Source organism: Anas platyrhynchos, chromosome 37 (assembly GCF_047663525.1).
Source record: "Anas platyrhynchos isolate ZD024472 breed Pekin duck chromosome 37, IASCAAS_PekinDuck_T2T, whole genome shotgun sequence".
Taxonomy (NCBI): domain Eukaryota; kingdom Metazoa; phylum Chordata; class Aves; order Anseriformes; family Anatidae; genus Anas; species Anas platyrhynchos.
In genome coordinates, this window is record NC_092625.1 from 3,674,845 (window position 1) to 3,688,712 (window position 13,868).

Genomic DNA, 13,868 nt, shown 5'->3' on the forward strand with positions numbered 1-13,868 from the left:
TCTGAGGGGCAGTGTTGGGGTGTCCCCCCCGTGTCCCCAATGTCCCCCCCACCCCCAAAAAATAAAAATCCCTCCCAACCTCACGGTGCCCCCCCGTGTCCTCAATGTCCGCCGTGTGTCCCCGTAACCCCCCCGCCGTCTCCCGACCCCCCCGTGTCCCCAATGTCCTCAGTGTCCCCCTGTCCCCAAAGGTCCCCACGTGTCCCTGTGACCCCCCCATGTCCCCCCCCAATGTCCCCTTGTCCCCTTGTCCCCCCGACGTCCCCCGTTGTCACCCAATGACCCCCGATGACCCCTTATTTCCCCGTGTCCCCCAATGTCCCCCCAGCCCCCCCCGCCCCCCGATGTCCCCGTGTCCCAACATCCCCCGTGTCCCCCCGTGTCCCCTTATGTCCCTTTGTCCCCCCCATGCCCCCGATGCCCCCCAATGTCCCCATGTCCCCCTGATGTCCCCGTGTCCCCTCGCCCCCCCCAGCCCCCCCGAGGCGCGGTGAGCTCTAGGTGTTTATTGGCGTCTAACACTCACTGATGCAGATAAATAGTGGACATTTCTCACCGCCGCCACCGACCGCCGCGCAGGGACCCCCCCGGGACCCCCCCTTGGGGACACCCCCCTTGGGGACACCCCGTTTGGGGACCCCCCTGCTTGGGGGGAGGAGGGAGGGGGGCGCGGGACACCCCGCTGGGACACCGGGGGGGGGGGGGGGGGCACCCATGGGTGGCGGCCCCCCCCCGAGCCCCCCCCGCCTTGTCCCCACGCCCCCCACTCCTTTCCCCTCCCCCCCCCCCCGCGTTATTTTTGCCTCTTTTTTATATTTTTTTACATTTTTTTGTCCGCTCTTCCCCTTTTTTGCTTTGTTTCGCCTTTTTTTTTTTCTTTTTCGGGCGGGTCCCCCCTAAAGTGCGGTCGGGTGCAGGGACGGGGACGGGGGGGGGGCGAAGTGGGGGGGGGGGGCAGGAGGAGGGAGGGGCGGGGGGAGGGGCAGTCAGTAGCAAACGCGGCCACGAAAAGTGCAAACGGGAGGGGGGGGCCGCGGCCGGGGGTGCACGGGGGGGGGCGGGGGGGGTGCTCACACGAGGAGGCGCCTTGCACGAGGGTGGGCTGTGCACGAGGAGGTGGTGCCTTGCACAAGGATGCACCTCGGGTGAGGATGCTCCTTGCACGAGGACGTGTCTGGCATGAGGATTCACCTGGCACAAGGATGAGCCTTGCACGAGGATGCTCCTTGCACGAGGATTCACCTTGCACGAGGATGCTCCTTGCACAAGGATGCTCCTTGCACGAGGATTCACCTTGCAGAAGGACGCATCTTGCACGAAGACGCTCACCGTGCACGAGGAATCACCTTGCACACGAGTGCACCATGCACAAGGATGCACCTTGCACAAGGGCTACCTTGCACGAGGACACACCTCACACAAGGACACACCACGCACGAGGGTTCACCTTGCACAAGGAATCACCTTGCACACGAGTGCACCATGCACAAGGATGCACCTTGCACGAGGACGCACCTCACACGAGGAATCACCTTGCACAAGGCCCACCTCTGCCCACGGCGCCTTGCACAAGCGCTGCCCTCGTGCACGGTCGCCCCTCGCGTGAGGCCGGGGGTGGTGTGAGAGGAGCCGGGCGTGGGCGTGCGCTGCACGAGCGGGGCCTTGCACAAGGGCGCATTGCATAAAGTGGGGCCGGGCGCGGGGCGTGGCGTGGCAGGAGGGTGGTGCTTGCACGGGCCTTGCACGAGGACGCCTCGCACGGGGGGGGGGAGGCTGGAGGGGTGGGGGGCACGGCCGTGCCTTGCACGAGGAAGCACTTTGCACGGCCACGCGTTGCACGAGGACACACCACCCGGCCGTGCCTTGCACGAGGATGTGCCTTGCACGAGGCCGCCCCTTGCACGCCCGCGTTTTGCACGAGGCCGCCCCCGGCCCCTGGAATGTGGCTGCGATGCCGTTAAGGTGCGAAGGGTTTGGGGGGGGGGCCGGGGGGGCCCTGAATTATTGGGGGGGCCCCGATCGTTGGGGGTTGGGGGGCTGTGGGGGGAGGGTGCAAAATCCTGCGGGGGAGGGGGGCTACAAACGAGGAGGGGTCCCTAAAATTCGGGGGGGGGGCGTATTGGGGGAGCCCCTTGTTGGGGGGGGAAGACTTGGTGGGGGGGGCATTACATTGGGGGGGGATCCCGGAATGGGGGCTGAGGGACTGGGGGGTTCCCAGTGCCCCCCCCCCATTCCCAAACTGGTCCCTGTGGCACCGATATTGGGGTCCCCCCTGGGGGGGGGGGGGCTTGTCCTGTGTCCTTGTGGGGGGGGGACCCCATTGTCAGCCCCATATCACCCTGCCCCCCCCATCTCCTATGGCCCCCCCCCCAATTTCCTAAGGGTCTGGAGCCCCCCCTCTTTGGGTGACCCCCCAAAACGCCCCCCTTGTCCTGCCCCCCCCCACTCTGTGCAGGGCAGGACCCCCCCATCCTCAGGGCCCCCCCCATCCTTGGGGCCCCCTCCTCTTCCTTGCCCCCCCCCCATTATCTACAGGACCCCCCCCAGCTTCTTGTCCCCCCCCCCTCCTACAGGGACCCCCCCAATATCTCCGGGGGGGCTCCCCCCCCACATGGGGCCAGCCCCCCCCCCCCATTCCACCCCCCTGCCCCCCCCCACCCCCTCAGGTCCCCCCCCCTTTACGGGGCCGCTCCCCGGCCCCCTCCCCACCGGGAAACCCAAAAGCCGGGGCGGGGGGTGGGGGTGGCGCCCCCCCGGCCCCCCCCCCGCCCCCAGCGCCCCCCCCGCCCCCCAAAAAGGCCTCGGCCTCGGGGAGCACCACGCTGAGCGCCAGGGGCAGGGGGAAGGGGTAGGGGTAGGCGGCCACCAGCCGGGGGGGGCAATAGGGCAGGGAGAAGGCAGCGGGGGGCCGGGGGGGGGCGGTGGTGGTGGTGGTGGCGGTGCCCCCCCCCCGCTTACCCCCCCCCAGCAGGGCCAGGGGGTGCTCCTGCGGCGGGACCCCCGGCTCCTGCCCCCCACTGGGGCCTGGCGGCGGTGGTGGCGGCGTGGGGGGCTTGGGGGCGGCGGTGGGGGGCGCGGGGGGCTCGGGGGGGGCCGGGGTGGGGGCGGCGGGGCTGGGGGGGGCGTGGGGCTCGGCCTCCTCCTTGATGGCGGCGGTGGCGGCGGTGCTGTAGGCGATGACGGTGGGCGGCGGTGGCGGTGGGGGCGGCGGGGGGGGCGGCGGGGGGGGCGACGGCGGTGCCGGGGGGGCCTGGTGGCGCTTGGCGTGCCGGCTGAGCGCCGCCGCCGTCTTGCACACCTTGGCGCAGTGCCCGCAGGCGAAGCGCAGCGAGGGGCGCCGGCCCACCCGGGGGGGCGCCGGGACCACCGCCGGCACCGCCGCCGCCGCCACCGCCGCGGCCTCGTGGCCCCGCTCGTGCTTGCGCAGCTTGCGCAGGGCGCTGAAGGGCTTCCCGCACACCCCGCAGCGGTGCTTCCACTCCCCGCCGCCCGCCCGCGCCCGCGTCCCCGCCGCGGTCCCGGCCTCGGCCTCGTCGGGCTCGCCGCGCGGTGCCCAGCGCAGGGCGCGCAGCTTGCGGCGCCACCGCGCCTTCTTGGCCTTGGGCACGGCGCCGCCCGCCCCGCCGGCCTTGCGCTTGGGCTTGTAGGTGTAGTAGGGCCGCCACAGCCGGTCCTCGGCGTCGCTCGCCTCCTCCTCGCCGCTGTCCCGCGGCCGGGCGGCGGGGCCGGGACGGGGCCGGGAGCTGGGGGTGGTTGTTGGTGGTGGTGGCGGTGGCGGCTGCGCGGTGGTGGCGGCGGTGCCGGCGGGGGGCTGCGGCCGCAGGTCGGTCTCGGAGATGCGGCGCTTGACGATGGCCTCCTCGCCGATGCGCACGGTGATCTGGCAGAGCGGCGCCGCGCGGCCCTCGCCCGCCGTGCCCACGTAGGCCGGCTTGGCCACGTACGTCATGGTGCGGCTGCCGCCGCCGCCAGTACCGCCGCCGGTAGAGCCGCCGGTAGCGCCGGCACCGCGCGTGGCGGGGTCGGTGCTGGGTGCCGCCCCCTCCCCGGCAGCCCGCTGGGCCTCGATGTAATCCCGCAGCACCTGCTTCTTCATCGGCTTGGCCGGCGGCACTACCGGCGGCGGCGTGGGGGCCGGCGGGGCGGTGGTGGCACTGCCGTTGTAGGCGATGACGGAGGCGGCGGTGGCAGCGGGGCCGCTGTGCACGATGACGGAGGCCGAGGGCCGGCCGTAGGCGATGACCGATGCCGGCTCCGGCCGCGGCACTGGGAAGTCGGCGGCGGCGGGGGGCGGCGGCGGGGGCTCGGCGGGCGCCGGGGCGGGCAGGAGGAGGCCGTCGGGCACCAGCCCCTGGCTGTAGGTCTTGTAGGGCCGCTTGTGCGAGCGCATGGGCAGCAGGCGGTAGAGCTTGAGGGCGTTGAGCTTGGGCTTGTAGCCGCCGTTGGGCGTCTTCTCGGAGGAGATGAGGCCGGGGCTGATGCCGTGGAAGGCCTTCTGGTGCGTCTTGAGGTTGTAGTAGGTGACGAAGGTCTCCCAGCAGAAGATGCACTGGTAGCGGCGCTCGCCGGTGTGCCACACCTCGTGCTTGGTGCGGTACTCGGCCAGCGCGAAGACCTTGTCGCAGTAGCGGCACGGGTACTTGCGGCGCCACGAGTGGACGTTGGCGTGCCGCTTGAGGCTGGACAGCGTCATGTAGGAGCGCTGGCACACGGCGCACAGGTACACCACGTGCCCGTCCACCACCTTCACCACGTGCTCCTGCTCCGGCGACAGCTCCAGCGCGCGGTGCCGCAGCAGCAGCGCCTTCTTGCCGGGCGGCCGCGGCGGCGGCGGCGGCGGTGGCGGTGCCACCGGTGGGGGTGGCGGTGGCGACGTGGTGGTGGCGGCGGCGGTGGCGGTGCCGTCGGTGCCGTCCTTGCAGAGCACCTCGTGGGTCTGCAGGCGCTTGATGTGGATGAAGCTCTTGCCGCAGTGGCGGCAGGCGAGGCCGCGGCGGCCGCGGTGCAGCTTGCTGTGCAGCCCCAGCGCCGCCGCCGTGCCGAAGGCCCGGCCGCACAGCCCGCAGCACAGCGCCGGCGATCGTGGCGGTGCCGGCGGGACCGGTGGTGGAGGAGGAGGAGGAGGAGGAGGAGGAGGAGGAGGAGGTGGAGGCGGCGCCACCAGCACCGCCGTGGGTTCGAGCGAGGCCGCTTCGGCCGCCGCCGCCTCTCCCGGCCTCCCGGGGCAGGTGAGATCCACGGGGGCCACCGGCGCCACCCGCGCCTCCGTGGCCTTGCCGGAGGCCGGGGGGCTCCAGGAGCCGTTCATGTCGCGGGGAGGGGGGCCCCCGGCCTCCAGGCCCTGCAGGCAGGGGATGCCGAGGCGGCGCCCCACGGCGCCCAGCTCGCGGGCGGCGGCGGGCGAGGGCACGGCCAGGCGGGCGTTGTAGATGAAGTTGAGGACGTCGGCCAGGACCCCCGCCTGCACCCCCGGCAGCTCCAGCACCTGGGAGGGCGCCCGGGGGGCCTCGGCCAGCGCCTGCCTGAAGAAGGGGCTGGAGGCGGCCAGGACGTTCTGGTGGGCGCGGAATTTGGCGTCGCCGGCGATGATGGTCACGTCACAGAACTGCCCCCGCAGCCGCTGCTCGTTCAGCTCCAGCAGCAGCGCCCGGCTGTGCCCCGCGTCCGACACCTCCACGACCGGAGCCATCCCCGCGGCGCGCACCTGGGGGGGGGGAAACGCGTCAGGGACCCCCACCGCTGGGGGACGGGGAAACCCCCCCAGAAGGGGCTCAGGGATTGGGGGATCCCCCAGAAGGGGATCATGGGTTGGGGAACCCCTAAAAGGGGCTCAGATATTGGGGGACCCCCAGAAGGGGATCAGATTTTGGGGAACCCCCCCCAGAAGGGGATCAGGAGTTCGGGGACCCCTAAAAGGGGCTTAGATGTGGGGGAACCCCTAAAAGGAGCTCAAAGGTTGGGGGACCCCTAAAAGGGGCTCAGATATTGGGGAACCCCCAGAAGGGGATCAGGAGTTGGGGGACCCCCAGAAGGGGCTCAGAGGTTGGGGAACCCCCCCAAAAGGGGCTTAGATGTGGGGGAACCCCTAAAAGGAGCTCAGAGGTTGGGGTTCCTTCTATTGGGGGGCTCAGAGATTGGGGAACCCCCTAAAAGGGGGGCTCAGCTGTCAGGGTCCCCCCTAGAATGGGCTCAGATGTTGGGGTCCCCTCTAGAAGGGGCTCAGAGATTGGGGAACCCCTAAAAGGGGGCTCAGATGTCGGGGTATCCCCTCCTGGGGGGGGGCTCAGATGTTGGGGTCCCTGCTTTGGGGACTCCCGGGGACCTCCATGGGGGTGAGCAGATACCGGGGACCCCCCCGTTTGGGGTGCCTGGATATCGGGGTCCCCTCTGGTGGGGTGCTCAGACGTTGGGGTCCCCGTTTTGGGGACACCCAGGGCCCCCCACGAAGCCCCACGGATCGACACTTGTTAGATTGGGACCCCATCAGCCCCCCAAAATGGGGGTCCCCAGCCCCATGGACTGAAGCCCCCAGCCCCACACCTTGGGGTCCCCCAGCCCCACATTTTGGGGTCCCCCAGCCCCACAGATCACCCCCCCTTGCCCCCACTCCCCCCCACCCTCTCCCCGCCCCCCCCCCCATGCCGTGGGTCAGGCTCTCCCCACACCACACGGCCGGGGGTCCCGTCCCCCCATCCCCCCCCCATCCCCCCCCCGCTGTGGGGCTGCCAGTCCCGGCCCCACAGCGTGTCCCGGCCCCCCCCCGTCCCCATCCCCGTCCCCGTCCCCCCCCCCCGCGGCTCCAAGGAGCATTTTGCGTCCGGGCCTCCCCGGCCGCCGGCTAAAATGGCTGCGGAGCCGCCGCGCCGCCGACCCACGGCACGACCCCACAGCGTGCCCCACAGCGTGCCCCACGGCGTGCCCCACAGCGCGACCCACGGCGCTGGGGCTGCCCCACGGCATCACCCGCGGCACGAGCGATGCTGCGACCCACGGCCTCGTTCACGGCACCGGGGCTGCCCCACGGCCTGCCCTATAGCCTGCCCCACAGCCTGCCCCTATATCCTACCCTATAACCTACCCTATAGCCTGCCCCTATAGCCTGCCCTATAGCCTGCCCCACAGCCTGCCCCACAGCTCACCCCCACGGCACCACCATCCCCAGGGCTGCCCCCCAGCGCCCCCCAGCCCCATGTGCCCCCCCCCCGTCCTGCCCCACACCCCACAGAGCCTCCCAGGCCCCCCAGCTCTGCCCCCCACCCCCCACACGACCCCCGTCCTGCCCCCCAACCCGCGGGGCCCCCATCCCACCCCCTGAGCCCCCCCTTCCTGCCCCACATCCACCCAGGACCCCCCCCAGGCTGCCCCCCCCCCCATCATCCCCTACTCTGCCCCACTGGGCCCTGGGATCCCCCCAAGATCCCCCCAAGATCCCCCGGGATCCCCCCAGGGTCAATGGGATCCCCAGCGCCCCCCCCAGCCCCATGATCCCCCCTCCCCCCAACTCCCAGACCCCAAAGCCATGGGGATCCTCCCCCCCCCGATCCCTGGATCCCAGTGGATCCCAAAGCACCAGCTGGGATCCGGCCCCGCTGCCCCCCCAGGATCCCGGCTGTGCTGCAGCCGGGGCAGCCCCGCAGATCCCCGCGGATCCCTGCAGATTCCCACTGATCCCAGCAGATCCCCAGAGATCCCAGCAGATCCCTGCAGATCCCAGCTCCCCTGAGCAGATCCCCAGCCCGAGGCAATCCCGGACACATCCCCAAGGACCCCCCCCAGCCCCGGGGATCCCAGGAGATCCAGGACCCGCTCCCACCAAGGTCCAGCCCCACGGAGCCCAGGAGATCCCCAGGAGATCCCAGATCCACACCGGCAGTGATCCAGCCCCACAGATCCCAGGGGATCCAGCATCCACCCCACGCCAAGGCCTGAGCCCCACTGATCCCAGAAGATCCCCTCCCTGCTGACATAAAGATCCAGCCCCACAGGTCCCAGCAGATCCCCAGACCTTGGATCCTGCCCTATAGATCCCAGGGGATCCAGCACCCGCCCCACGCCAACATCCAAGCCCTATAGATCCCGGGAGATCCCCTCTCTGCTGCCATGAGGATCCAGCCCCACAGATCCCAGCAGATCCCAGAGCTCAGATCCAGCCCCACAGATCCCAGGGGATCCAGCAGCTGCCCCACATCAACTCCTGAGCCCCACAGATCCTGGGAGATCCCCTCCCTGCTGCGGGGAGGATCTGGCCCCACAGATCCCAGCAGATCCCAGAGCTCGGATCCAGCCCCACAGATCCCAGGGGATCCAGCACCCTCCCCACGCCAAGGCCTGAGCCCCACAGATCCCAGGAGATCCCCTCTCCGCTGCCCCACGGGTCCCAGCAGATCCCGGAGGTGGGATCCAGCAGATCCCAGCGGATCCCAGCTCCATCCCAGCTCCCAAGATCCAACCCTGTGGATCCTGGGATCCGCGCCCCCATCCCACCCCCGCCGCGATCCGGCCCCCGCCCGAGGGATCCCGGGGGATCCGGTGGGGGGTGGGGGCAGGGGGTGGGGAGTGGGGTGCGGCCCTACCTGGTGCGGGGCACGGCCCCCCCCGATCCCAGGAGATCCCGGACGTGCGCAGCGGCCGGATCCCGGCCCCCCCCCCCCTGTGCCGACGGAGCCGGAGCCGCTTTGGCCGCTCGCCCGCCTGGGCCCGGGGCCAGCACCCGCCCGGGGCAGGATCCGGCCCCGCGGGATCCAGGTCCCTGCCCCATAGCGCTATGGGATCTGGTCCCCGTGCCCTGTACTGCTATGGGGATCCAGTTCTGTACCCTATGGTGCCATGGGATCCAGTTCTGTGCCCCATAGTGCTATGGGATCTGGTCCCCGTGCCCCACAGCGCTGTGGGATCTGGTCTCTATGCCCCATAGCACTGCGGGATCCAGCCCCATAGCGCCTATGGGATCTGGTCCCCGTGCCCTGTACTGCTATGGGATCCGGTTCTGTGCCCTGTGGTGCCACGGGATCCAGTTCCGTGCCCCATAGCGCTATGGGATCTGGTCCCCATGCCCCATGGCGCTGTAGGATCTTGTCCCCATGCCCCATAGCGCTATGGGATCTGGTTCTGTGCCCCATAGTTTTATAGGATCTGCTCCCCGTGCCCCATAGCACTGAGGGATCCGGCCCCATAGCGTTATGGGACCTGCTCCCCGTGCCCCATAGCGCCGTGGGTCCTGTCCCCGTACCCCACAGCCCCCCCAGGGCCTGGGCCCTGCACCCCACAGGTGACACCCCCATGCTGGGGGGGGTTGCCATGGTGACGGGGGGGGCCCTACCTGTGAGCGGAGGCCTCATGGACCGGGCGCTGCTGCTCCGGGGGGGTCACGGCCGGGGTCACGGCGTGCTGCGGGGACACCGCGTCAGGGGGGCACCGGGACGGGGGGGATGGGGGAGGGGTCACGGGGGGGTCACAGGGGGTCACGGGGGGTCACGGGGGGGTCATGGGGGGGTCACGGGGGGGTCACGGGGGCGGAGGGACGGAGCCCGTGGGATTTGGGGGCCACCAGTTGGGACCCAGTGGCCCCCAGTCCCCATCTGGTGGCGTGAGCGGGGGTGGCACAACGGGGTGACGTCACAACGGGGGTGACATCACTACCGGGGGTGACGTCATGACTGGGGTGACGTCACAACCATGGATGACGTCACAACCAACGGTGACGTCATGACTGGGGTGACGTCACGACCAGGGGGTGATGTCACGACAGCAGGTGACGTCACGACCAGAGGTGACGTCACAACTGGCGATGACGTCACAACTGAGCGTGACGTCACAACCACGGATGACGTCACAACCAGGGCTGGCACCACGGCTGGGGGTGACGTCACGACGGGGATGACGTCACAACCGTGGGCGATGTCACAAGCACGGTGACGTCACGCCCGGGGGTGACATCACTGCTGGTGATGACGTCACAACTGAGGATGACGTCATGACCGCGGGTGACATCACAACGGGGATGACGTCACCGCCCCGCGCTGACCGGAAGCCCCGGGGCAGGAGGGGGCGTGGCCGTGGCGGCGTGACGTCATCCCGGGGAGTGACGTCACACGGGGGGGAGGGGAGGGGCGGGGAGGGGAGGGGGGGGGTGAGGAGGACCCCGCGCCCCCCCCCCCCGGAACCGGAAGAGCCGCGCGGAGCCCACGGGGGGGGGGGGAGGGGGAGCAGCGGGGTTGCCATGGAGACCGCCCCCCCCTCCCCCCCTCCCTCCCCCCCCCCGCTCCCCCCCCCCCCCCCCCACCTCCATCCGCGGCCGGGGGTCCCCGCGCGTCAACCGCGGCAACGGCGCCTCCGGGGGGGGGGGGGGGGGGAGGGGGCGGGGCGGCTCCGTTCCCATGGCAACGGCCCGCCGCCAATCAGCGAGCGCGCGGCGGGCCCGGCCCCGCCCCCCCCGCCCCGCCCCGCCGCCCAATCAGGGAGCGCGGAGCGGGGCGCGGCGGGGCTCACCTGGCTGCTCATTGGCCGGGCTGGGCGTGACGTCACGGGGCCCCCTTCCGAAGCGCCGCCCCCCTCGGGCAGGGTGGGGGGGGTCTTAAAGGGGCAGGCGGCGACCTAAAGGGGGGGGGAAGGGGAGGGGGCGTCACGGGGGGGGGGGGGCGCGCGCGGGCACGAGGAGGCGCGGGGGCGCGCGCGGGGGCGCGCAGGGGGGGGCGGGGGCGCGCGGAGAGCTCCCGGCCCCGCCCCCGCCCCTTAGGCCCCGGTGACGCAGCAGCCGCCGGGGGCACGCGCGTGTGCAAGGGGGGGGGGGGGAGCGGGGGGGGGCGGGGGGGCGTGCAAGGGGGGGAGGGGCACGGCCACACCGTGCACGCGCGTGTGCAAGAGCTGCTGGGGGGGGGGTTGCACACCCACCGTGCACACCCACGCAGCCCCCGGCGTTGTGTTGCACACGCGGCGTTTGCACACTCCACACCCCGAGTGCACCCGCGTGCTGTGCACACCCGTTGCACACCCACAGTGTGCGCACAGCACCCCGAGCGTGCACGCACACGGCACCTGCAGCGGATGCACGCAGGGTGGGCGTGCAAACAGCACGAGCGTGGACAACACGCGCAGTGCACGCCTGCGGTTTGCACACCCGCACTGTGCACACTCACAGTGCACACTCACAGTGCACACCCACAGCACGCACACACACACACACACGGCGCACACTCACGTGCAATGCACGCCCACAGCACACAGGGGGTTGCACAGGATGCACCCCCCCCCCCCCCAGCCGTTGCACGCCCAAACACGCTGCACACACACACACACACAACGTGCACAAGCCATGCACACGCAGTGCTCACACGCAGGTGCACAACCCCCACACGCTCGTGCACACTCACGCCCCTCCGACCAGCGTGCACGGCCCTGACCTTGAGCACCCACGGGTGCCCGTGAGGCCACAGCGGGGGGTGGGCGTGCAAGCACGTCACACTCAGGCACAAGCGCGTGCACACGGGCCTACAGCCTCGTGCAGAATCACACGGGGCACAACCACACACCAACGTGTGCGCTGCCACACGCGTGTGCAGCAGATGCACACGCGGACACGGTGCACACAACCACACGCGGACGCACACCCACACACAAGCACAACCGCGAGACACACTTGCACGTGGTTGTGCAAATGTCCGTGGGTGCACAACCGCACCCAGGCGTGGACGCGTGACGATTGCACGTGGGTGCACACCCACACGGGGATGCACGACCACGCACGACGCGTGCACGCGGGATCACGCGCAGCAGCTCTTTTGCACGCACACCTGCACGTGCAACCGCACACGAGTGCCACACGCGGATGCACAACTGCACACCGATGCATGACACAAGCACAGGAGGGATTGCACGTGGGCGTGCAACAACCGCACGGAGGTGCACAGCCACACACAGCCGTGCAACACGAGCACGCGGGTGCACAACCGCACGGAGACGTGCACACTCAGCACAGCTGCGCGTGAACGCACAAGCACGTGCGGATGCACCATCAGATACAGGCGTGTGACACACCCACTTGTAGATGCACACCCGCACGCACCCCCCGCACAACCACACCGACACGGGACACAGCCGCACGTGAGCACGGGGCACGGTTGCACGCGGACACACGCACGAGGGTGCACACCCCTTGCACGCCCACCCGCACGGACACACAACCACGGGGACGCACGACACAACCGCGCACGGACACACAACTACACCCGGACTCACACCCGCACACGCCCCCGCACCCAGATACACAACCACGGGCACGCTACAAGCGTGCACAGACACTCGCACGCCCCCCTTGCACACTCAGCCACGGAGATGCCCAACCGCACGGATCGGTGACACAACCACACGCGGACACACACCTGCACGCACACCCCCACGGCCAGACACGCTCACCCCTTGCACGCGCACCCCCCACGGACACACCCCCCCACGCCCCTTGCACGCACACCCCCAGACGGACGCACACCTGCACGCACACCCGCACGGGCGCACACCCACCCCTTGCACACCCCCACACCTGCACGCACCCCCAGCCCTTGCACACCCGCACACCTCTTGCACACCGCACGGTCCCCCTCGCACACCCAAACACCCCCCCTGCACAACCACACCCCCCTTGCACGCACAACCAGAGGCGGGCGCACACCTGCACGCACACCCCCACGGATGCACGCCCACCCCTTGCACACCCCCGCACTTGCACACCCCCCCCTTGCACACCCCCGTGCACACCCCTTGCACCCCCGCACCCCCCTTGCACACTCAACTCCAGCCGGACACACACCTGCACGTGCCCCCCCCTTGCACGCCCCCCCTTGCACACTCACCCACCCTTTGCACGCCCACCCCGTGCACGCCCCCCCCCCAAACCCCCCCTACGCACCCCCCGCCCCCCTCCCGCCCCGCCCCCTTCCCCCCCCACACCGGGGGGGTCCCGGGGGTCGCAGGGGGGGGGGTCCCGGTGTGGGGGGGTCCCGGCTCCCGCTGGTGGCGTTGTGGGGGGGGGGGGGGGGGGGGGGGGGCGCCGGGGCCGCGAGTCCCGGGAGCGGGGGGCGCGGAGGGGGGGGGGGTCCCGGGGTCGGGGGCGGCGGTGCCGTTACCGGGGGCGGCGGCGGGGGGGTCCCGGAGGCCGGGGGGGCGCGGGGGGGGGGCCCGGGGCCGGTCCCCGTGGCGGCGGCGGCGGCGGCGGCGCAAGATGGAGGCGGCGGCGCTGGGCCCGGCGGGCGCCAGGACCCCCCCGCCCCGCTACGGGGGGGGCACGGGGGGACGGGGCCGGGGGCGGGAGCGAGAGGGGAGGGGGCGCCCGGCGGGGGGGGGCACGGGGAGGAGGGGGTGGGGGGGATTTGGGGGGGGGTGGGGGGAGATGGGGGGGGCTGGGGGGGAGATGGGGGGGGACTGGGAGAACTGGGGGGGGAGATGGGGAGAACTGGGGGGGGAACTGGGCAGAACTGGGGGGGACAACTGGGATAACTTGGGGGGGGAACTGGGCAGAACTGGGGGGGAGATGGGGAGAACTGGGGGGGGAACTGGGAGAACTGGGAGCATAACTGGGGGGGACAACTGGGGTAACTGGGGGGAACTGGGCAGAACTGGGAGGGACAACTGGGATAACTGGGGGGGAACTGGGCACAACTGGGGGGGACAACTGGGATAACTGGGGGGGGAACTGGGCACAACTGGGGTAACTGGGAGCATGACTGGGGGGGCAACACTGGGAATAACTGGGGGGACAACTGGGAGTAACTGGGGGGGAACTGGGGAGAACTGGGGGACTGGGGGGGGAACTGGGAATAACTGGGACAACTGGGGGGAGAACGGGGGATAACTGGGGGGGACAACTGGGGTAACTG

The 13,868-nt window shown here is 71.2% G+C and overlaps 1 protein-coding gene across 5 annotated transcripts; it reads right to left on the reverse strand.

Moving 5' to 3' along the window:
* Positions 1 to 491: 491 nt before the first annotated feature.
* On the reverse strand, positions 492 to 13,244 carry ZBTB4 (zinc finger and BTB domain containing 4). 5 transcript variants are annotated; one of them, XR_011806235.1, is made up of 6 exons: positions 13,119 to 13,244; positions 10,489 to 10,593; positions 9,320 to 9,387; positions 1,465 to 5,704; positions 1,294 to 1,346; positions 492 to 1,242 (listed from the first exon to the last, which is right to left on the reverse strand). XR_011806235.1 is itself a non-coding variant. In XM_072032230.1 (4 exons), exon 4 carries the CDS (start codon positions 5,687 to 5,689, stop codon positions 2,663 to 2,665), a length of 3,027 nt encoding a protein of 1,008 aa, XP_071888331.1. In that variant the 5' UTR covers positions 5,690 to 5,704; positions 9,320 to 9,387; positions 10,489 to 10,593; positions 13,119 to 13,244; the 3' UTR covers positions 492 to 2,662. The 5 variants fall into 5 exon arrangements, 2 of the variants coding, with proteins under 2 accessions (XP_071888331.1, XP_071888332.1); XR_011806234.1 differs by having other exon boundaries at positions 492 to 1,346; XR_011806233.1 differs by having other exon boundaries at positions 1,294 to 5,704.
* Positions 13,245 to 13,868: the final 624 nt, after the last annotated feature.

Coding starts and splice junctions, on each gene's coding strand:
- ZBTB4 (XM_072032230.1), bottom strand. CDS start 5,689: ATGGCTCCGGTCGTGGAGGTGTCGGACGCGGGGCACAGCCGGGCGCTG.